This window comes from Pan paniscus, chromosome 15 (genome assembly GCF_029289425.2).
Source record: "Pan paniscus chromosome 15, NHGRI_mPanPan1-v2.0_pri, whole genome shotgun sequence".
Taxonomy (NCBI): domain Eukaryota; kingdom Metazoa; phylum Chordata; class Mammalia; order Primates; family Hominidae; genus Pan; species Pan paniscus.
In genome coordinates, this window is record NC_073264.2 from 106523336 (window position 1) to 106545560 (window position 22225).

Below are 22225 nucleotides of genomic sequence, written 5' to 3' on the forward strand. Positions count from 1 at the left end.
CTTCCAGGAGTGTGTGGCTAATAGCAGGACCCCAGGAACTTCCAGGAGTGCGTGGCTAATAGCAGAACCCCAGGAATTTCCAGGAGCGTGTGGCTAATAGCAGGACCCCAAGAACTTCCAGGAGAGCGTGGCTAATGCAGGACCCCGAGAACTTCCAGGAGAGCGTGGCTAATAGCAGGACCCCGAGAACTTCCGGGAGCGTGTGGCTAATAGCAGGACCCCGAGAACTTCCGGGAGCGCGTGGCTAATAGCAGGACCCCAAGAACTTCCAGGAGCGCGTGGCTGATAGCAGGACCCCAAGAACTTCCAGGAGTGCGTGGCTGATAGCAGGATGGAAGCATCTCTCCGCCTGCCCTGCCCATGGGTGTGGCCATGCCCAGGGTGCCCAGTACCTGCTGCAGTCTGGCTGCGGGTCATCCCTGGGGAACAGGGAGCTCTCTGTGGGCCGTTGCCACCAGGCCATGAGGCTGTGTCTGGACCTCTTGGTTTGGGGGTCAGGGGTCAGGGTCTCATTGGGTCTTCAGAGCAATGCAGAAAGGCATGAAGGCAAGAGTCGACCCTTCACTGGCTTCTGAGTCTGGTGCTGTTCACCTGTAACCTCTGGCATGGGGCCCCACCCCACACTGACCCTGTTCCTTGGCCCCATTCCTTCCTCTGCCTGTCTCTGGTCCTGCCCCAGCCTGTGTCTCGACCGAGAGCTTGGCCCCAGGGCCCCTCAGAGCCCCACCTCTCCAGCCCCTCTGTGTAGCCCATGGACTGGCTGCCCATGCCCTCCCTGCCCACCCCAGCTCAGCAGCCACGTGGCCCTTGGCCTCCCTTGATCACCCCCAGCTCCTCATCTGCTTCTCTTGGGGTGTCCTCTCCGCCCAGGCCCCCTGTGGGGGAAACAGCCACCCTGGCCCCACAGCCCCACCTGCCCCTCAGCCTTCTCTGGCGTGCACCTTCGCCTCACTGGCTGGTGGCACACACTGTCCTTTTCCCGACACAGCTGGGTCCCTGCAGGTCCTCTGAGGGGGGGATGCTAAGAGGGACCCGACGCAGAGCACGTTTGCAGGGAAACATCTCTGAAGGGTCAAGGGGAGGAGCAGGGAGAGTCCAGACCACAACGCAGGGGCAGCTGGGGAGAGGAGAGGGGACAGGAGGGCTGGCCGAGGAGAGCCGCGCTGCCCCTTGCCGCGCTGCACGTGAGGCCCCAGCACAAGGGGAGGACCAGAGTCCCCCATGGACGTCTCATGGAGCCCGAGTACGGCCATGCGGGCCACCCGCACCTGTCCTGAGGCCCCGCTGCTCCCACCCGAACCTGGGCTGGCCCCGGGCTCCCGTTGTCTGTCCTGGACCCCCGCCCGCCCTCCAGCCACCTGGCACCTCTCATCCACTGTGTCCCACGCGCCGGCCTCCGGGAACCTTGTGCCTGGGACCCCACAGCGGCTGCTTGTTTCTCGGGGCACGAGGTCCCCGAGCTCATCCTTGTTGGGATGGTCCCATTTAAAACAGCACTGCGATAAGCACGTTCAATCCATTAGGAATCTATTTTGATATAAAGTTTGCGGTGGGGTCCTGTTGTCTTTCATGCAAATGACTCGTTATCCACTTAGCACAGGTGCGTGTGATGTCTCCTGCTGGCCTGAAGCTCACCGGGTATGAACTGAGTTTTCAGGTGCTCATGCATTTCCTGCACCTACATCTAGGCTTCTACTACCCTCATTTTTGTGACAGCATCTCCGTGTTTTAAGTATTGTATCTCTGTATGTTTTATTTTCTGAGAGGACCAGTCAGCCCTGTTCATTCTTCTTTTTAGAAAATGCTTTAGGCCAGGTGCAGTGGCTCATGCCTGTAATCCCAGCACTTTGGGAGGCCGAGGAGGGTGGATTGCTTGAACTCAGGAGTTGGAGACCAGTCTGGGCAACATGACTAATCCTTGTCTCTTAACAAAATACAAAAATTATTGTATATTTTTTTGTGGTGGTACATGCCTGTAGTCCCAGGTGCTAGGGAGGCTGAGGCTGGAGGATTGCCTGAGCCTAGGAGGTCAAGGCTGTAGTGAGTTGAGATCGAGCCACTGCCCCACAGCCTGGGTGACAGAGACCCTGTCTCAAAAAATAAAAACAAAAAATAAAAAAATGCTTTAAGCCAAGCATGGAGGCACATGCCTGTAGGCTGAGCTACTTAGGAGGCTGAGGCAGGAGGATTGCTTGAGCCCGGGAGCTCAAGTCCAGCCTGAGCAACACAGCGAGACCTGTCTCTCAAAACCAAAACCAGAAGAGGCTTGGTGCCTCCAGATTTGTTCTGCCAGACAGACTTGGGCAGCACAGTCAGGTGCTGCTGCACCTGGCCGTGGAATCTGTTTTGTGATGGCGTTAACTTCAGCAGGAGCCGCTCCTGGTTTCTCTCTCATGTCTTAGGGCAGATTCCTGGAGGTGGAGCCTGTGCGCCGAAGGGTCTCCATGTTTTTAAGGCTCTTGGGAAAGATGCCAGGGCACCTCTGAGAATTACCCCAGCCTGTGCCTACCAGCCCCAGACTGCAGGGCTGCAATCCTGCCAGTTTTAGAGTGCAGGAGTCACGGTGTCTTTGCCTGGTTTCCTGCTGATATGCAGTCCTTTGAGCTAGAACAGGTCTTGCTTAATCACAGGGCTCCAAACGAATCCTGCGGTCCCATGAGATTGTGCTGCCCCCCAGTGGACAAGTGGAGACAGACCTGGCCCTGACCTTCTCCTTGCAGGTGAGTCTTTCACCAGTGGTGACGACACCCTCATCACTGTCCCCTGGGGAGACGGGCACCCTCATCACTGTCCCCTGGGGAGACGGGCCCCCTCATCACTGTCCCCTGGGGTGATGGGCACCCTCATCACTGTCCCCTGGGGAGACGGGCCCCCCCTCATCACTGTCCCCTGGGGAGACGGGCACCCTCATCACTGTCCCCTGGGGTGACGGCCCCCCCCATCACTGTCCCCTGGGGTGATGGGCACCCTCATCACTGTCCCCTGGGGAGACGGGCCCCCCCTCATCACTGTCCCCTGGGGAGACGGGCACCCTCATCACTGTCCCCTGGGGAGACGGGCCCCCTCATCACTGTCCCCTGGGGTGATGGGCACCCTCATCACTGTCCCCTGGGGAGACGGGCCCCCCCTCATCACTGTCCCCTGGGGAGACGGGCACCCTCATCACTGTCCCCTGGGGAGACGGCACCCTCATCACTGTCCCCTGGGGTGACGGCCCCCCCCATCACTGTCCCCTGGGGTGATGGGCACCCTCATCACTGTCCCCTGGGGAGACGCCCCCCCCCATCACTGTCCCCTGGGGTGACGGGCACCCTCATCACTGTCCCCTGGGGAGACGGGCCCCCCTCATCACTGTCCCCTGGGGAGATGGGCCCCCTCATCAGTGTCCCCTGGGGAGATGGGCACGCCTCATCACTGTCCCCTGGGGTGACGGCCCCCCCCCATCACTGTCCCCTGGGGTGATGGGCACCCTCATCACTGTCCCCTGGGGAGACGGCCCCCCCATCACTGTCCCCTGGGGTGACGGGCACCCTCATCACTGTCCCCTGGGGAGACGGGCCCCCCTCATCACTGTCCCCTGGGGAGACGGGCCCCCCCTCATCACTGTCCCCTGGGGAGATGGGCCCCCTCATCAGTGTCCCCTGGGGAGACGGGCACGCCTCATCACTGTCCCCTGGGGTGACGGGCCCCCTCATCACTGTCCCCTGGGGAGACGGGCCCCCTCATCAGTGTCCCCTGGGGAGACGGGCACGCCTCATCACTGTCCCCTGGGGTGACGGGCCCCCTCATCACTGTCCCCTGGGGAGACGGGCCCCCTCATCAGTGTCCCCTGGGGAGACGGGCACGCCTCATCACTGTCCCCTGGGGTGACGGCCCCCCCCATCACTGTCCCCTGGGGTGATGGGCACCCTCATCACTGTCCCCTGGGGAGACGGCCCCCCCCATCACTGTCCCCTGGGGTGACGGGCACCCTCATCACTGTCCCCTGGGGAGACGGGCCCCCCTCATCACTGTCCCCTGGGGAGACGGGCCCCCCCTCATCACTGTCCCCTGGGGAGACGGGCCCCCTCATCAGTGTCCCCTGGGGAGACGGGCACGCCTCATCACTGTCCCCTGGGGTGACGGGCCCCCTCATCACTGTCCCCTGGGGAGACGGGCCCCCTCATCAGTGTCCCCTGGGGAGACGGGCACGCCTCATCACTGTCCCCTGGGGTGACGGCCCCCCCCCATCACTGTCCCCTGGGGTGAGGGGCACCCTCATCAGTGTCCCCTGGGGAGACGGGCCCCCCTCATCACTGTCCCCTGGGGAGACGGGCCCCCCCTCATCACTGTCCCCTGGGGAGACGGGCACCCTCATCACTGTCCCCTGGGGAGATGGGCCCCCTCATCACTGTCCCCTGGGGTGACGGCACCCCTCATCACTGTCCCCTGGGGAGACGGGCACCCCCTCATCACTGTCCCCTGGGGAGATGGGCCCCCCATCACTGTCCCCTGGGGAGACGGGCCCCCTCATCACTCCCCGGGGAGACGGGCCCCCCCCCATCACTGTCCCCTGGGGAGACGGGCCCCCGTCATCACTGTCCCCTGGGGAGACGGGCCCCCCTCATCACTGTCCCCTGGGGAGACGGCACTCTCATCACTGTCCCCTGGGGTGAGAGCATTTGTCTCATCATTGCCACCAGTGTCCTGCGTTACTGCAGATCTTCTGTTGATTATGGTTTATTCTTAAATGATTAGAAGATTTGTATTTGTTTATTAGGTTGAGTTTTTCTTTGTTTTTTGTTTGTTTGTTTGTTTTTGAGATGGAGTCTCTCCTTGTCACCCAGACTGGTGCAGTCTCGGCTCACTGCAACCTCCACCTCCCGAGTTCAAGCGATTCTCCTGCTTCAGCCTCCCGAGCAGCTGGGATTACAGGCACGCGCCACCACGCCCGGCTATTTTTCGTATCTTTAGTTGAGACGGGGTTTCACCATCTCGGCCAGGCTGGTCTCGAACTCCTGACTGCATGATCTGCCTGCCTCGGCCTCTCAAAGTGCTGGGATTGCAGGCGTGAGACACCATGCCCAGCCTAGTTTTTCATTCCTTATCTATGATAAAGAGAATGTAAGGCCGGGTGCGGTGGCTCATGCCTGTAATCCCAGCACTTCGGGAGGCCGAGGCAGGTGGCAGGAGAATCGCTTGAACCCGGGAGGTGGAGGTTGGTTGCAGTGAGCTGAGATCATGCCATAGCACTCCAGCCTGGGGAACAGAGTGAGACTCCATCTCAAAAAAAAAGAGAGAATATAATAATGAGGGCAAAAAAAACACTTACTGAGTCAAGGCTATTTTGCTCTTCTATTTAAAAAGATAGGGGAAACTCAGAGTTCACAAGCAATCCCAGCTGTTCGGGAGGCTGAGGCAGGAGGATCGCTTGAACCCGGGAGGTGGAGGTGACAGTGAGCCCGGCTAATTTTTGTATTTTTGTAGAGATGGGGTTTTGCCATGTTGGCTAGGGTGGTCTCGAACTCCCTACCTCAGGTGATCCGCCCAGCTTGGCCTCCCAAAGTGCCGGGATTACAGGTGTGAGCCACCGCGCCTGGCCCAATGCTCCATGGTTCAGTGGGTTTTGATAGGCATGCTCAGGCATGTCAGCACCACCGCAGTTAGGGTGGTGAACAGCCCCATCTTCCCCTAAGTATTTAAACTGATTTTTATTTGTGAACTCTGAGTGTCTAAGAGATACTTGTGAACATCAGCTTGCTGGAGCCCTGCTGGACAGGGAGCCTGTGGTGAGACGTGCAGGCGAGTTGGGTGCACAGGGGGCCTCGGAGGGAGAGCCCTCCCCGCCCTGTGTGCCCCTCGCGGAAAAGCATCCTGGGTCACACCTTGCTGACTGCCTCAGGCACATGAGCCGCCGCACTGTTTCCGAGTGTCCACAGGTGCGCTCGGCCATCCCGGACACTGCAGCACGTAGTCCTCGTCCACCTGCCATGGCTGTTAGCGTGGAGCGGAGCCCTCGGGGCCTAAGCTCTGGCGACTGGCTCACTCTTGATTGTGTTGGGTAAAGGAAGGGCTCTGGGGACCGGCATGCCACTGGGATGAACTTGGGGGCCCGTCTGTGGGTGCCCTTCCGATCTCATGGGCAGCAGGTTGACCTGGTCGCAGGCTGCAGGGTGGCTGGGCCGTCAGAGGCCGTGATGCTGCCTGGGGCCCTGGTGCACCCTCAGCTGCCACTCGCACTTGTGCCCACAGTATCCTCACTTCTTGAAGAGGGAAGGCAACAAGCTTCAGATCATGCTGCAGCGCAGAAAGCGCTACAAGAACAGAACCATCCTGGGCTACAAGACGCTGGCCGCGGGCTCCATCAGCATGGCTGAGGTGAGTGCTCCGTCTGGCGTGGCCTGCGTCGGGCTGGCCACGTGGGCGCCAGAGCATTCGCCCGTGGGAGATGGAGATGTCTCTCCCGGGTCCAGATGTCCAGGGATCAGGTGAAAATGATGAGAGGAGCCTGGGCAGCCGGGCTCCGCCATAAGGGCCAGGTGCGGCCCCAGGTGGTGCTTCCTCTCTGACCTTCCCTTGCCGCCTAGCATGGCTCCACGCATGCCTGCAGCCGCGCGCACTCCCCTCTAACGAGCCTGTCCTGCCCTTCAGTGGAGGCTGGGTTTTGGGTCAGGCTGCTCTGGAGTCCTTCCCATGGAGGAATCGCTGCTGTCCCCACACCACGGGTGCGTCCTGTGATGGGTTCGTGTCTGCATCCTGCTCAGCACGTGCTCTGGCCCAGGATTGGCTGAGCAGGAGCAGGACAGGTGTCAGTTCTGTGAAGGGGCTAGCGACGATACCCGAGCAGGGCAGGGGCAGCACCCAGAGGTCAGAGGGGTGGCTGGAGTTCCCTGGAGGGGAAAGAAGGGGAAGTACCTCAAAAGGAAAAGAAACAGCCAAGCAGCAGCCCACCTTGCTCCAGAGGACCCAGCGTTCCAAGGAGGCTGCGGTAGGGCGTGGGGGCCTGGGAGAAGACACCCCAGGCTGAGGCCTCGGACTTTCTCATGGACCCTTTCGGGGCTGCAAGATTGGCTCTGGGAGAAGGGGCAGCCCAGGGCCCCAGACCAGTTTGTCTCTTTTGCTTCAGAACTTTCTCCATCGTGGGGTTGTGTTCAGGGGTCCAGGGGCTGCAGGCGTGAGTGGTGCTTGGGGCATGTGAAGCTGGGTTGCTGCCTGCCTGGAGCCTGGGAAGGTCAGCCAGCACAGCCCCTCATTGGGAGCCGGAGATGCCAGAGCCCCCCAGCCCCTCTTCTTCCCACTTTGTCCCCCTGCTCCTGGGGCTTGGGGCTAGGACAGTGGGGGTGCCCACTTGTAGCTGGTTCCCCCACACCCCCAGGCCCAGCCTGCAGGCCTCCTGTCTCCCAGGTCAAGCGCTAGGTCCCCCAGATCCTCACACACCCCCACTTACGCATCCAGGACAAGTGCCAAGTACTACTCTGGGCTCAGTCCTCCCTGCTACCCCAGGAGATGGGAGCGTGGAGGGTACAGGAAGCAGCAGTGGCGTCCCGAGGCCTCGCTTCTCCGTGCCGCCTCAGGGCCTCAGACAAGCTTTGCAGTCTTCCCGGTTCCTTCGGCAAACCACGGACAGCACGGGTGGACCGGGCCTCCAGGCTGCACTTCCCAGGGCCCTGGGACCCCTCTGTTGGCCTGGAGCTGCCCATCATCCCAGCCTCCCTCCTGCAGGCTGAGCGATGGGTGAACAGGTAGCTCAGGGATGCTCTCTGGGCTGTGAGAGCCTCCTGGGAGCCACCGCTTGCTTCCTGTGGAGCAGGAGGGTCCAGGCACTGTGGGGAGGTCATGCAGGCTCTGTTTCCCATTAGCCATGCAGGCGAGGTCCTGCTGATCCCTGCCGGTCCCTGTGTTTCCCATTAGCCATGCAGGCGAGGTCCTGCTGATCCCTGCCGGTCCCTGTGTTTCCCATTAGCCATGCAGGTGAGGTCCTGCTGATCCCTGCCGGTCCCTGTGTTTCCCATTAGCCATGCAGGCGATGTCCTGCTGATCCCTGCCGGTCCCTGTGAGCTCCTGCCCCGGGCTGCTCCACCCACATCTCTCAGTCTGCACCCCAGTGCCCCAGGCGGCTCCTCCCAGCCCCTCTCAGCACTGGTGCTTCTGTGTTTGGCGTCCTTGCCCTGAATGCTGGCCTCTGCTCCCAGGCCCCTCCCTCACCTGTCCTCCCAGCCTTGGGCTGTCCCCTCCTGATCCCCGGGGAGAGGCTGGAGCAACCTTCCCCCACCCCAGGTCACACCAGCCACATCGTCTGCTGCTTGAAATCCCATCATCTGTTCTTCACTCTTGGCAGAAAAGCCCCACCCCTGGATGTAGTTCCAGTGCCCTGCCCCTGAGCTTGTGGCCCCCACCCCAAGGCTCCCTCGCCCTGCACCTGTGGCTTCCAAAGCCGAGATCATCTGACTGCTCCTCGCTCTCCCCTCCAGCATCTCCTCCAGGCCCTCGGGGCATCCTTCCACCTCCCACTGGCAGCCTGGTCCCAGAACCTAGTTGGGTCCTCCCATGTGTCCCCGAGCACCAGGGCGGTTCATGGGCTCCCTGTGTCCTGCCACCTTTTGGGGCTGGTTCCCACCTGTGAGCGTTGCTGGCTTGTTGAGAGTGTGAGCACGGGAGATTGCGGAGGCGGGACAGCCCCGAGGGCACAGACGGACACAGGTGGCAGAGGTGGGGGGCTCTCACCAGCTGGGCTCAGGCAGCTGTGCCGTGGGGGCTTGCTGGCTCCGAGACTGCACGCCTGAGACGGGGGTGAGGGCATGGGTGCTGCCATAGGGACTGTCATGAGAGTGGGGTGTCGGTGAGGCTGGCGCCATGCATTTGAGAGTAGTGCTCGGCGGTGGGGAAGGGTCCTTGAGGGCACAGGGTGGGGTGAGGCGGGCCGTTGGGCGGACTCGAGGCCAGGGCTGAGAGTGTGGTGGGAGAGGATGTGGGGGGCACCTGCCCAGTACCTCCAGGCTGTGGGGAGAGCAGGAGGCGATGGCTGTGGGGACACAGGTGTCACCTCCCTTCAAATGGGTGCACACGCAGGGGGCAGGAGGGGCTGGGAGCAGCCTGGGCCCCTGCCACACAATAGCTCTGCCCTCACCTGGCACTCATTCTGTGAGAGCTGAGGCCCAGAGCCCTGGACTTACTCTGAGGCTGAGGAAGTGGAGTCCAAGGTGGCCCAGGGTAGGGGCCGGGCCTCATGGGTGCCAGGAGCTGGACGCCGGCGTGGGGTGGCTTAGGTCTGCAGGCTGACCAGCAGTTCTGGCTGAGACCATCAGGAGTGACCGCAGCCCCAGGGCCTGCTGGGCACGCGCCTCTGCCTGCCACCTCTCAGGAAGCTTGAGCTGACTGCAGGTGGTCCCTCTCAGAGGCAGCTCCGCAGAGGCAGGTGTGCGGTGGGGGCAGACGTGGGGCCTTCTCCTGTGGTGTGGCTCTCGGAACTCACCCCAGCACCCGTAGAGGGAGTGTGTAGGGGTGGGCGTTCGTGTGGCCAGACCACCCTGGGGCTGCAGCCTGGGGGACGCAGGCATGCCAGCTGGTGGCCATTGTCTGAGGCTGGGGCCTGTGGGCTCCCCGACAAGACGGGAAGGTTGACAGACCCATGACCAGGCGAAGGGGTGACCTGGGAGTGCGGTGGTGGCTGAGGGAGCAGCCATGCTTCTTTGCACAGCCGGACTCCTCTTGTGGACTCGCCACAAGCTGCACATGCCACTGGGGCCAGGTCCAGCCCAAGGGGACCTGAGGGGTGGGCGGCTCATGGTGGGACACAGGAAGACCTCAGGGTAAGGACAGCGCGGGAGCGTCACCCTGACCGTTTGCACGCTGGATTCCCTTTAGTTTCTCTCTATGAGTGTCTGCACGGCCACAGGCTGCTGATGACAGCCCAGTCAGGTGTGGGCTGCATATCAGTGGGTGGCCCCGTGAGAATATGATGGCACTGGACACTTCCTATCTCCTGATGACATGGTAGCCATCGTAACACCATAGCACAGTTACTTTATTCCTGTGTGAACTCAGTGTGGCCCAGGTGTCCAGGGCCTGGTCACACACACGTCCACCCCTACACGGCGGTGCGTGACGACCTCCCGGGCCTTCGCATCCACACACACGTCCACCCCTACACGGCGGTGCGTGGCGACCTCCCGGGCCTTCGCATCCACACACACGTCCACCCCTACACGGCGGTGCGTGACGACCTCCCGGGCCTTCGCATCCACACACACGTCCACCCCTACACGGCGGTGCGTGGCGACCTCCTGGGCCTTCGCATTACTCACTCACCCACCAGCTTGTCCAGAGCCACCTCCAGCCCCGCAGGCTCTGCCATCGTCAGTGCCCTATTCACAGGCACCACTTTATGTCTTTTATACTTTATTTTTACTGTGGTTTTTTTTTTGCTTTTTATTTTTAAATTTTTTTCGTGATGGTCTCACTTTTATAATGCAGTGGCGCGATCTCAGTTCACTGCAACCTCCACCTCCCGGGTTCAAGTGATTCTCCTTCCTCCGCCTCCCGAGTGGTTGGGATTACAGGTGCTCGTCACCACGCCCAACTAATTTTTTTATTTTTAGTGGAGACAGGGTTTCACCCTGTTGTCCAGGCTGGTCTTGAACTCCTGACCTCAAGTGATCTGTCTATCTGGGCCTCCCAAAGTGTTGGTATTTCTTTTTTTTTTTTTTGAGACGGAATCTCGCTCTGTCGACCAGGCTGGAGTGCAGTGGCGCGATCTCAGCTCACTGCAACCTCCACCTCCCAGGTTCACGCCATTCTCCTGCCTCAGCCTCCCGAGTAGCTGGGACTACAGGCGCCCGCCACTATGCCTAGCTAATTTTCTGTATTTTTAGTAGAGACGGGGTTTCACCGTGTTAGCCAAGATGGTCTCGATCTCCTGACCTCGCGATCCGCCCACCTCGGCCTCCCAAAGTGCTGGGATTACAGGCGTGAGCCACTGTACCCGGCCAAGTGTTGGTATTTCAAGCATGAGCCACCGTGCCCAGCCTACTTTTTCTGTGTTTAAATGTGTTTAGACACATAAATACTTACCATGCGTAACAATTGCCTACAGTATTCAGTACAGTAACATGCTTTACAGGTCTGTGGCCTAGGAGCAGGAGGCTGTCTCTCATATAGGCTGACCTTGAAGATATTGTGTGTTCAGTTCTAGGCCACCCCAATAAAAACGGATATTGAAATAAAGTGAGTCACACAAATTTCGTGGTTTTTCAGTGCATATAAAAGTTATGTTTACACTGTACTGTAATCTGTTAAGTGTGCAATAGCATTATGTCAAAAAATATATACATACATTAATTTTAAAATATTGCTAAAGCTGGGTGTGGTGGCTCATGCCTGTAATCCCAGCACTTTGGGAGGCCAAGGCGGGCGGATCACCTGAGGTCAGGCGTTCGAAACCAGCCTGGCCAATATGGTGAAATGTCGTCTCTACTAAAAATACAAAAAAAAAATTAGCCGGGCGTCGTGGCTCACACCTGTCTGTAATCCCAGCTACTAGGGAGGGGAGGCAGGAGAATCACTTTAACCCGGGAGGCGGAGGTTGCAGTGAGCCAAGATCACGCCACTGCATTCTAGCCTGGGTGACAGAGTGAGACTTCCTCTCAAAAAAAAAAAGAAAAGAAAAGAAAAAGCTAACAATCATCTGAGCCTTCGGGGAGTTGTAACCCTTTGGCTGGTGGGGGTCCTTAGTGTGGGTGGCTGCTGACTGGTCAGAGTGTTGGTGGCTGAAGGCTAGGGTGCCTGTGGCAATTTCTTAAATAAGGCAAGAAAGAAGTTTCCTGCATACTTGACTCTTCTTTCCCTGTCACATGCGGTGCTGTTTGGTACCATGTTACCCACCATTATTTCAGAATTGGGGTCAGTCCTCTTAAACCCCGTTGCTGCGTTACTAACCGAGATGGTGGACTCTCCCAAGTCCTGTGTTGTCACTCCACAGTGTTCACAGCATCCTCACCAGGAGCAGATTCCATCTTAAGAAACCACTTTTGTTGCTCATCCATGAGAAGCCACTTCTTATCAGCTGAAGTTTCTTCATGAGACTGCAGCAATTCAGTCAGTCCTCAGGCTCTGCTTCTAATCCCAGTCCTCTTGCTATTTCCACCACATGTGCACTTCCTTCCTGCACTGAAGCCTTGAGCCCTCAAAGTCATCCACGAGAGAGTTGGAATCCACTTCTCCCAATATTCCTGTCAATGCTGATATCTCAACTTTTTCCCATGAATCACAGATGTTCTCCATGGCATCAAGAATGGTGAATCCAGGCCACGTGCAGTGGCTCACGCCTGTAATCCCAGCACTTTGGGAGGCCAAGGTGGGCGGATCATTTGAGGTCAGGAGTTCTAAACCAGCCTGGCCAATATGGTGAAACGCTGTCTCTGCTAAAAATACAAAAAAAGAAAAAAAGGCTGGGCACGGTGGCTCACACCTGTAATCCCAGCACTTCGGGAGGCCGAGGCGGGTGGATCACCTGAGGTCAGGAGTTTGAGACCAGCCTGGCCAACATGGTGAAACCTTGTCTCTACTAAAAGTACAAAAATTAGCCAGGTGTGGTAGAGGGCACCTGTAATTCCAGCTACTCAGTAGGCTGAGACAGAAGAATCGGTTGAACCTGGGAGGCGGAGGTTGCAGTGAGCTGAGATTGCACCAGTGCATTCCAGCCTGGGTGACAAGAGTGAGACTCCGTCTCAAAACAAACAAACAAACAAACAAAAAAATTAGTGGGCCGGGTGCAATGGCTCACGCTGGTAATCCCAGCACTTTGGGAGGCCAAGGCAGGCAGGTCACCTGAGGTCGGGAGCTCGAAACCAGCCTGACCAACATGGAGAAACCCAGTCTCTACTAAAAATACAAAATTAGCTGGGTGTGATGGCACATGCCTGTAATTCCAGCTGCTCAGGAGGCTGAGGCAGGAGAATCGCTTGAACCCAGGAGGCGGAAGTTGCAGTGAGCCAAGATCACGACATTGCACTCCAGCCTGGGCGCCAAGAGTGAGACTTCGTCTCAAACAAACAAACAAAAAAAACGAATTAGTGGAGTGTGGTGGCAGGCACCTAAAGTCCCAGCTACTCGGGAGGCCGAGGCAGGAGAATTGCTTGAACCTGGGAAGTGGAGGTTGTAGTGAGCGAGATCGCGCCATTGCACTCCAGCCTGGGCAACAAGAATTAGAATCTGTCTCAAAAAAAATGAATGGGCCAGGTGTGGTGGCTCACGCCTGTCATCCCAGCACTTTGGGAGGCCACGGCGGGCGAATCACAAGGTCAGGAGATCAAGACCATCCTGGCTAACACGGTGAAACCCCATCTCTACTGAAAATATAAAAAATTAGCTGGGCATGGTGGCAGGCGCCTGTAGTCCCAGCTACTCGGGAGGCTGAGGCAGGAGAATGGTGTGAACCTGGAGGTGGAGCTTGCAGTGAGCCGAGATCGTGCCACTGCACTCCAGCCTGGGCGACAGAGCGAGACTCCGTCTCAAGAAAAAAAAAGGAAAAAAAGAATGGTGAGTCATTTCCAGGGGGTTTCCAATTTACCTTGCCCAGATCCATCAGAGGAATCACTGTCTATGGCAGCTATAGCCTTATGAATGAAACACATTTTTTAAAAATAATAAGACTTGAGGCCGGGCGCAGTGGCTCACGCCTATAATCCCAGCACTTTGGGAGGTCAAGGCAGGTGGATCATCTGAGGTCAGGAGTTCAAGACCAGCCTGACCAACATGTTGAAATGCCATCTCTGCTAAAAATATAAAAATCAGCCAGGCGTGGTGGCGGGCCCCTGTAATCCCAGCTACTCAGGAGGCTGAGGCAGGAGAATCGCTTGAACCCGGGAGGCAGAGGTTGTAGTGAGCCAAGATCGCGTCATTGCACTCCAGCCTGGGCAACAGAGCGAAACTCCAACTCAAATAATAATAAGACTTGAAAGTTGAAATGACTCCTTGATGCATGGGCTGCCTGATGGATGTCGTGTGAGCAGCCATGAAAACAACATTCGTCTCCTGCGAGTCTCCAGCAGAGCTCTTGGGTGACCAGGTCATGTCAATGAGCAGTCATATTTTGAAAGGAACCTTTTTTTTCCCAAGCAATAGGTCTCATAGTGGGCTTAAAACATTCAGCCAATTGTGCTGTAAACACATGTGCTGTCATCCAGGCTTTGTTGTTCCATTTTCAGAACACAGACAGTCGACTTTGCATAATTCTTAAGGGCCCTAGGATTTCAGGAATGGTAAATGAGCACTGGCTTCAACTTAAAGTCACCAGCTGCCTTCACTCCTAACAAGAGAGGCAGCCTGTCCTTTGAAGCTTTGAGGCCAGGCATTGACTTCTCCTCTCTAGCTATGAAAGTCCTAGATGGCATCTTCTTCCAATGGAAGGCTATGTCTTCTACGTTGAAAATCTGTTGTTTAGTGTTAGCCACCTTCGTCAAGATCTGAACTAGATATTCTAGAGAACTCACAGCTTCTCTGTCAGCATTTGCCGCTTCACCTTGCATTTCTATGTTATGGAGACGGCTGCTTTACTAAAACCTCATGAACCAGCTTCTGCCAGCTCCAAACTTCTTCTGCAGCCTCCTCGCCTCTCTCAGCCTTCACAGAGGTGAAGGGAGTCAGGGCCTTGCTCCGGATGAAGGAGTGTGGTCTGGTTCGATCTTCATCCTGGCCACTCACTCTCTCCACACCGTCACTGAGGCTGCTTTGCTGATTCTCGTTGCTGTGTTCGCTGGAGCAGCGATTTTCCTTTCCCTCCGGAGCTTTCTCTTTGCATTCACTGCTTGGTGATTTAGTATAAGAGGCCTCGCCCTCACCCTCTCTCGGCTCTGACGTGCCTTCTTCACTAAACTCAGTCATTTCTAGGTTCTCACTGAAAGAGATGTGCAACCCCTCCTTTCACTTGAACACTTAGGGGCCCGTAGAGTTAGTCATTGGCCTAATTTCCATATTATTGTGTCTCGGAAGAGAGAGGCCACAGGAGAGACAGACACGGGAATGGCCGGTGGGCTGAGCAGTCGGACGCACACACACACCTACTGATTAAGTTCACCGTCTTACATGGGTGATGTTCGTGGTGCCCCAGAGCAATTGTAATAGTCACACCGTAGCTCACTGATCACAGATCACCATACAGATATAATAATAGTGAAGAAGTTTGAAATATTGGGAGAATTACCAAAATGTGACACAGAGACACCAAGTGAACACGTGCTGTTGGAAAAGTGGCGCTGATAGACTTGCTTGATGCAGGGTTGACAAAAGCCTTCACTGTAAAAAACAAAAGATCAGCAAAGTGCAGTAGAGCAGAGTGAGGGCTGCAGCCCGGGTGCGCGGTGGGCGGCGGCCCGGGTGCGCGGTGGGCGGCGGCCTGGGTGCGCGGTGGGCGTCCCGGGTGGGCGGTGGCCCGGGTGCGCGGTGGGCGGCGGCCTGGGTGCGCGGTGGGCGGCACCATCCAGGCTTATTTGCTGCGATGTTGGCAAGATGACGAGGTCTCCTCACCATGCATGTCTCAGAACATACCTCTGTCGTTACGTGGTGCATGACTATTTGTTTTTGCAAAATTTTTATTATAGTATTTGTACAATTAAGTGTGACATCCTGAGCAATTTTGTTTTCTTTTCTTTTTTTTTTTTTTTTTTGAGACAGGGTCTTACTTTGTCACCCAGGCTGGAGTGCAGTAGTGTGATCTTGGCTCACTGCAGCCTCAAGCCCCTGGGCCCAAGCAGTCCTCCCACCTCAGTCCCCAAGTAGCTGGGACTACAGGTGCGCACCACCATGCCCGGCTAATTTTTTATACTTTTTGTAGAGATAAGAGTTTCGCCATGTTGCCCAGGTTGGTCTCAAACTCCTGAGCTCAAGCCATCCACCTGCCTCAACCTCCCAAAGTGTTAGGATTACAGGCGTGAACCATTGTGCCCGGCCTCAATTTTCCTTGTCACTAAAATCTATTTGAAAATGGAAGAGGGAGGAGCCTGTCAGGGTCAGGGGTGGAGGGAGCTGGGCCCTGGGGCCACCCTCCTTGGTGAGGCAGCTCCAGCCCTTTGCTGAGGATCGCTGAGCATCCACAGAGCATCTGCTGGACTAACCCGGGAGGGTGGTCTCAGGGTCAGCAGGGGCAGGAGTGGGAATGGCCACAGTCCAGGACAGTGACCTGCCGGCCAGCATCACCCCAGGGGAGTGCCCAGCTCAGGGGTGGCTGGCCCCTTGGCAGGAGGATGCACGCCCCAAGGAGCACTGTCAGGAGGAGAGGAACATGCAGCCTGGAGTGTGGGGGCCTGGGACTTTCAGGGCCTGCAGATATCAAAATAGTGTTCACATATAGGTCGACGACAGGCTGAGTGGAGCGGGGGCTAATCAACAACCCGCCCCTGGCCCGCTGCGGGCCCAGCAGAGCATTCCCACTACAGCCAGCTCCAGGGATCCCGGCAAAAGCATCTTTGATAAGAGGCCCCATTCCTTCCTGCCCTCCCACCTGAAGGAGGAAGCGAGCAGGGTTTTCTTAGGAGAAAAAGGGCCCAGACCCCTCTGAGCCCCATGGAGGTTGGTGTGAGCAGGTGCAGCACCGCCTGAGCCCCACCTTGATTCCTCCGGGACCCCAGCCCGGCAGTCCCCTCCCCACGGAGCTCATTTTACTGGGATGCCCAGCAAGGGCTCAGCATTTCTGACCGAGGGCTTCAGAGCTTCCAGGTTCTCACCCCTGTGTGACACTGAGACCCTGCCAGGTCAGATGCCACTCTGAGAAGGCGACTCAGGGTGCTGGGGGCCTGGACAACAGCAGCCTCCAAGTACGTGAAGCTGCGTGTGCCCCGGCGAGTTGTGGGAACGAGGGCGTCAGCAGTGGGTGCGAGTGTTGGCAGAAGCTGCCAGCTGCCCTTTGTCATTTTCTGAAATGAAGATGAGGGCAAATGTAAACTTTTAAACATTTTTTTACCTTGATTAATTGAAGAATTAGCAGCCCAAATCAGGACCCCACAATCAAAATAAATCTGGTCGGCTGGGCGTGGTGGCTCACGCCTGTAATCCCAGCACTTTGGGAGGCCAAGGCAGGCAGATCGTTTGAGGTCAGGAGTTTGAGACCATCCTGGCCAACATGGTGAAACTCTGTTTCTACTAAAAATACAAAACTTAGCTGGGCGTGCTGGAAGACGCCTGTAATCCCAGGTACTTGGGAAGCTGAGGCAGGAGAATCACTTGAACCCAGGAGGCGGAGGTTGCAGTGAGCCGAGATCGCACCATTGCACACCAGCCTGGGCTACAGAATGAGACTCTGTCTCAAAAAAGTAATAAATAAATCTGGTCTATAAAATCCTAACATCTGGATGTGAACCGATAGCCCCAAAAGGCGGCTTCTAGAGCACAGCTGGCCCCAAGGCTGTGAGCGTCTGAGAGTTGTCGTCATGGCGTGTGGTTCTGAGGCTGGCGTGGGGCACGGCGGGGCTGTGCCTGGGCACAGGTCGTGGCTGCAGGAGGGGCCGGGGCTTGTTCTGCCGCTCCCTGGTTTGAATGTCTCACAACAGAGGAGCTTGACCTGGCCTGTGAGCCAGGTCTGGTGGGTGTCTCCTGCTGCTGGAGATTCCGGCCTGGCTGAGAGTGCCGGCGGCTCCTCCTTGGTCCCCCACAGACACTGGTCCCTGGGCATTGGCTCCTGTGGGTTGGGCGGCCGGCTTCACACACTGCTTTGCTGCTGCTGAGCTCTTGGGTGGGTGGAGGGTGGAGGCAGGGTTGGAGCAGGGGGCCAGGATCTTCCTGGGTGGCACTGCATGGACAGCAGTCGTGCCTGAGATCAGGAGGGCCGCGGACACCCCTGTCTGTCCATCTCAGTCCCTCGTGACTGTGCCTGGCACTGGCCTCTCCAGCACAGCCCAGTGCCCTCTGCTTATGGCCCGTTCGTGAAAGCTCCCACGTGTTCCTCTCGTCTGTCCGCCTGGCTCCTGTGTCCTCCTCTCGTATCTGTCCCCTCTCCCCAGTGGCCACGTTTCCTGTCCACTGGATGCTCCCTGCCCTGTGGCTGCCCTGCTGAGGGTCCCCCTTGCTGTCACTGAGAGAGAAAGCCCTTCAGAAACCCCAGCCCGCACATCAGGGCACCGGGGCTCCTTCCCGTCGTGCTGCTTTCTAGAACCGTGCCCCTGGCCTGCAGGTGATGCAACACCCGTCTGAAGGTGGCCAGGTGCTGAGCCTCTGCAGCAGCATCAAGGAGGCCCCCGTCAAGGCGGCCGAGATCTGGATCGCCTCCCTGTCCAGCCAGCCCATTGACCACGAAGACAGCGCCATGCAGGCCGGCCCCAAGGCCAAGTCCACGGGTGAGTGTGGTGCCAGCCCGCTCCTGCCCCTGCTGTGGGGAGGCCCTGCCTTCCAGCCACGGCACATCGGGTGGCGGAACCTGTCCAGCCTGGCTTAAGGAGTGGGGGGTCCGGAGCACATGTCAGTTGCTCTCCTGTCTGGAAGCCACAGCAGAGGTGCGCGCTGTTGTAGGGTCCGGGCTGCCACAGGTCCCTGTTCTGCCCCCGTGGCTGCAGCTCCTTGGTCAAGAGGCCTGAGTCCTGAGTGTCCTCAAAAAGGAGGTGTAGGGTTGCACTGTGATGCCCTTGCTGGTCTGGGTGCAGGGCCCGCCATGGGCAGGTGCCACAGCTGCCGCCACCCCAGTGGGGTCACCAGGGCCTCCCCTACTCCTCAGGCGGGGGAGACCCAGTCGGTGCAAATCCAGGCTGAAATGCCAGCTGGCAGGAGGGGCCGTGGAGGCCGGAGCAGTTCATGTGGCCCCCTTTGCCCTCCCTGCCCATCCCCACTTCCTGCCAACCCCGACCTGGACTGTTGCCAGTGGACTTGGGGGACTCGGGGGCTCGGGGCCACAGCACCTGTGTCTGGAGCCCCTCTGTCCTGCATGGATCCACCTCCTCGCTGCCCCCACTCTGTGTCCAGGGAAGCCTGGGGGTGGTCACTGCCTGGTTTCCCGGGTGGAATCTCACGGCACCCTCCCTTCTGTCTGTTCATTCCGCAGATAACTACTCCGAGGAGGAGTATGAGAGCTTCTCCTCCGAGCAGGAGGCCAGTGACGACGCCGTGCAGGGGCAGGTGACCTGGGGCCGGGGCTCCGCGCCCTCTCCCGGCTCACACCGGGTGTCCTGGGGTCTGTGGGGTCCTCACCAGCTGTCACCAGGGCCTCGTGAGGGTGGGTGAGCCACGGGCCTGGCCCCTGGTTGGCCGCCCATCTCTCGTCTCCCTACCCCAGGGGCCCGAGTTTGTGCTCAGGTGGCTCTGAGAGTCTTGGGACGCAGGTGGGCTCTCAGTGCCGGGCCTCTCCCATCGCCCACGCTGAGGCTGGCAGGGTCCTGCCAGCGCTATGCAGGCTGCCGTGGCCTCAGCCACTGCATATGTCTCTGCAGGACTTGGACGAGGACGACTTTGACGTGGGGAAACCGAAGAAGCAGCGGAGATCGATTGTAAGAGCGACGTCCATGGCCAGGGTCGGTGGAGACTGCTTCTGTGAATGCTGGGGAAGGCGAGGGTGGGGGAGGACGCCGGGAGCCTGGGCGTGGGGGGGACAGGGCCGTGGGAGGTGAGATCTCACCCCAGGTCACAGCAGCATGTCCCGTGGCAGACCCCCTGATTGCCAGTCTCCTGCCGGGTGCCCCTGTCTCCCCTGCCTCGCCACATCTCCTGGCTTCAGCCTTGTGTGGCCGCCAGGCTCAGTGGGCCCTGAGCAAGGCTGGGAGGCTGCCTCGCTGCCAGGCTCACGCCATGTGCAGAGCCCCCGGGAGGCCATCCTCCCTTTTGTCCCGTCAGGTGCCCACATAACCTGAGTGGGCTGGTTCCCCCGTTTTTGTTTGGGATCTGGCCTACCTACCTCCACGGTCCCCAGGAGCTTGGCAGGGCTGTTTGGCATTTTTTCCCTGAGGAAAGCTCAGGCAGCTCTTTCCTCAGAGGCCGTGTCCGGCACTGGCACAGAGGGTCCACCGCCTGGCGCCTGGACACCCCAAGGACAGGCACGGTTCCGGGGAGGCCAGCGCAGGTGGGCGGGGAGCCCTGTGCCTGGTGCTGACAAGGGACGTGGGCACAGCCCAGCCCGGACACCGCCGCCTCCTCTGGCAGCATTCAAGGGGGCGCTGTGGGCAGACGGTGCCAGGGACGGGCAAGCTGCTCCCAAAGTGGTGAAGCTGTGTCTTGCTGGCCTGGAGAGCAGCCCCCGCTGCACAGAACACCAGCTTGAGCCTCCATTCCAGGGCCCCCTTGGGCCCAACTGTTGTGAAGGGAGGGCGTGGGCTGCCTTTGTAGGGTTGGTCCCCGAGAGGGTGGCTGAGGGTCCCGCTCACCCAGTGGCTGGAGCTGAGGTTCTGCAGTCCAGGGTGGCACGAGGCACCCATGGGGCTCAGGCTCTTGGAGCACGCCCCACCCCACACTCGCCCACCTGCCCACCCCACATGGGTGCCCAGCACCTTCCTTCTGGGGTCGGCCAGGGCCTTTCCCGGGAGGGGGTGCTGAGGGAAGGGCCCCGTGAGCCTGGGAAGGGCTGCAGAGGCTTCTGGAAGAACCATGGAGTCCACACACGCCTCCCCAGGTCCCCCTTGGCCAGGAATGGAACTGTCAGGCCTCAGGCCTGTTGGGAAGCCTCTGGGAGCCACGTGCGAATCCATCCGCGTGGCTGGTGCTGAGGCCTTGCTGCTCTCCCACGGCGGGCCTGGGCGCGGCCTGGGCCTGAGGAAGGGGCTCCAGCGGCAGGTCTGCGGCTCCGGCGGCGGCTCTGACTCTGCACCGCCTGTCTTGCAGCAACAGAACTTCAAGCAGAAAGTGGTAGCGCTGCTGCGGAGGTTCAAAGTGTCCGACGAGGTGAGTGCGCCGCGCCTTCTGCTCGCGGCCCCCACGCCTGCGGCAGCGCCTGGTCGGGAGGAGGCCTCTGGGGTCTGTCTCCGGGCCACGTCTGGTTCTGCCGCTCCCCGTCTGCACGGCCCCGCCAGCATCGCACAGTCTGCGAGGCGCAGTGACAGTGGCACTGCCTCCCGGGCTCCAGGTCACCCGCTGGGTCTCTGCTGAAGTACAAGCCGTGAATACACTGGAAGTTGGAAAGTCATTTTCAGGGGGATGTAACCATTAGTTTGTGTGTGTTTTTTTTTATAAATAGACTTTAGTTTTTAGAGCAGTTTTAGGTTTACAGCAAAATTGAGCAGAAAGTTCAGAGTTCCCATGGACCCCTCCCCACCTGACAGCCCCCCACTATTGACATGGACACCCCCTCCCCACCTGACAGCCCCCCACTATTGACATTCCCCCCTCTCCACCTGACAGTCCCCCACTATTGACATGGACCCCCCCTCCCCACCTGACAGCCCCCCACTATTGACATGGACCCCCCTCCCCACCTGACAGCCCCCCACTATTGACATGGACCCCCCTCCCCACCTGACAGCCCCCCACTATTGACATTCCCTCTCCCTACCTGACAGCCCCCCACTATTGACATGGACCCCCCTCCCCACCTGACAGCCCCCCACTACTGACATTCCATGGATTTCTAATGTTCATCTTTTAGCTTTTCTCTAATCTCTGAATTTTCTACAATGAGCTTGTATAATTTTCATACCGAAAAGAAAAACATGGCTGGGCTCAGTGGCTCATGCCTGTAATCCCAGCACTTTGGGAGGCCAAGGCGGGCAGATCACTTGGGCCCAGGAGTTTGAGACCAGCCTGGGCAACATAGTGAAACCCCATCTCTACAATAAAATACAAAAATTAGCTGTGGGCGGTGGTGTGCACCTGTAGTCCCAGCTACTTGGGAGGAAACCTGGTAGGCCAAGGCGGCAGTGAGTGGAGATTGAGCCACTGCACTTCAGCCTGGGCAACAGAGCAAGACCCTGTCTCAAAAGAAAAAACTTCAAATCTCGGCTCACTGCAACCTCTGCCTCCCAGGTTCAACAGGGTTTCACCCTGTTGGCCAGGCTGGTCTTGAACTCCTGGCCTCGAGTGATCTGCCTGCCTCGGCCTCCCAAAGTGCTGGGATTACAGGCGTGAGCCACCGCGCCCAGCCTTTGTTGTTTCTTTAATGTCAGAAGAAAAACATGCCTGGGTTCAGGACCTGAAGTGGAGAGGTGGCCTTTAAGCGTCTCAGCCTTGAAGCAGGGTTGTCACCCATCGGCCTGAGAGCACACTGCCTGTAGATGGCGCTGTGTCCTAACATACTCGGGATGCATCCAGCTCAGCCCCTGGGGCACACACTCAGCAAGGCTGTCAG

The 22225-nt window shown here is 58.6% G+C and overlaps 1 protein-coding gene across 13 annotated transcripts in view; it reads left to right on the plus strand.

The window, feature by feature from the left end:
* PACS2 (phosphofurin acidic cluster sorting protein 2) overlaps window positions 1-22225 on the plus strand; it is a 100275-nt gene that overhangs the window by 50348 nt on the left and 27702 nt on the right. For 9 of the 13 annotated variants that reach the window (XM_055098085.3, XM_034938292.4, XM_034938297.3 and 6 more), the window contains exons 3-8: window positions 2631-2720; window positions 6232-6357; window positions 18140-18302; window positions 19001-19074; window positions 19386-19466; window positions 20767-20826. In XM_055098085.3, the coding sequence (XP_054954060.1) occupies window positions 2631-2720; window positions 6232-6357; window positions 18140-18302; window positions 19001-19074; window positions 19386-19466; window positions 20767-20826 (594 nt within the window). The remainder of the gene's footprint in view (window positions 1-2630; window positions 2721-6231; window positions 6358-18139; window positions 18303-19000; window positions 19075-19385; window positions 19467-20766; window positions 20827-22225) is intronic. The other 4 variants (XM_034938295.3, XM_034938294.3, XM_063596419.1 and 1 more) reach the window with 1 other exon arrangement.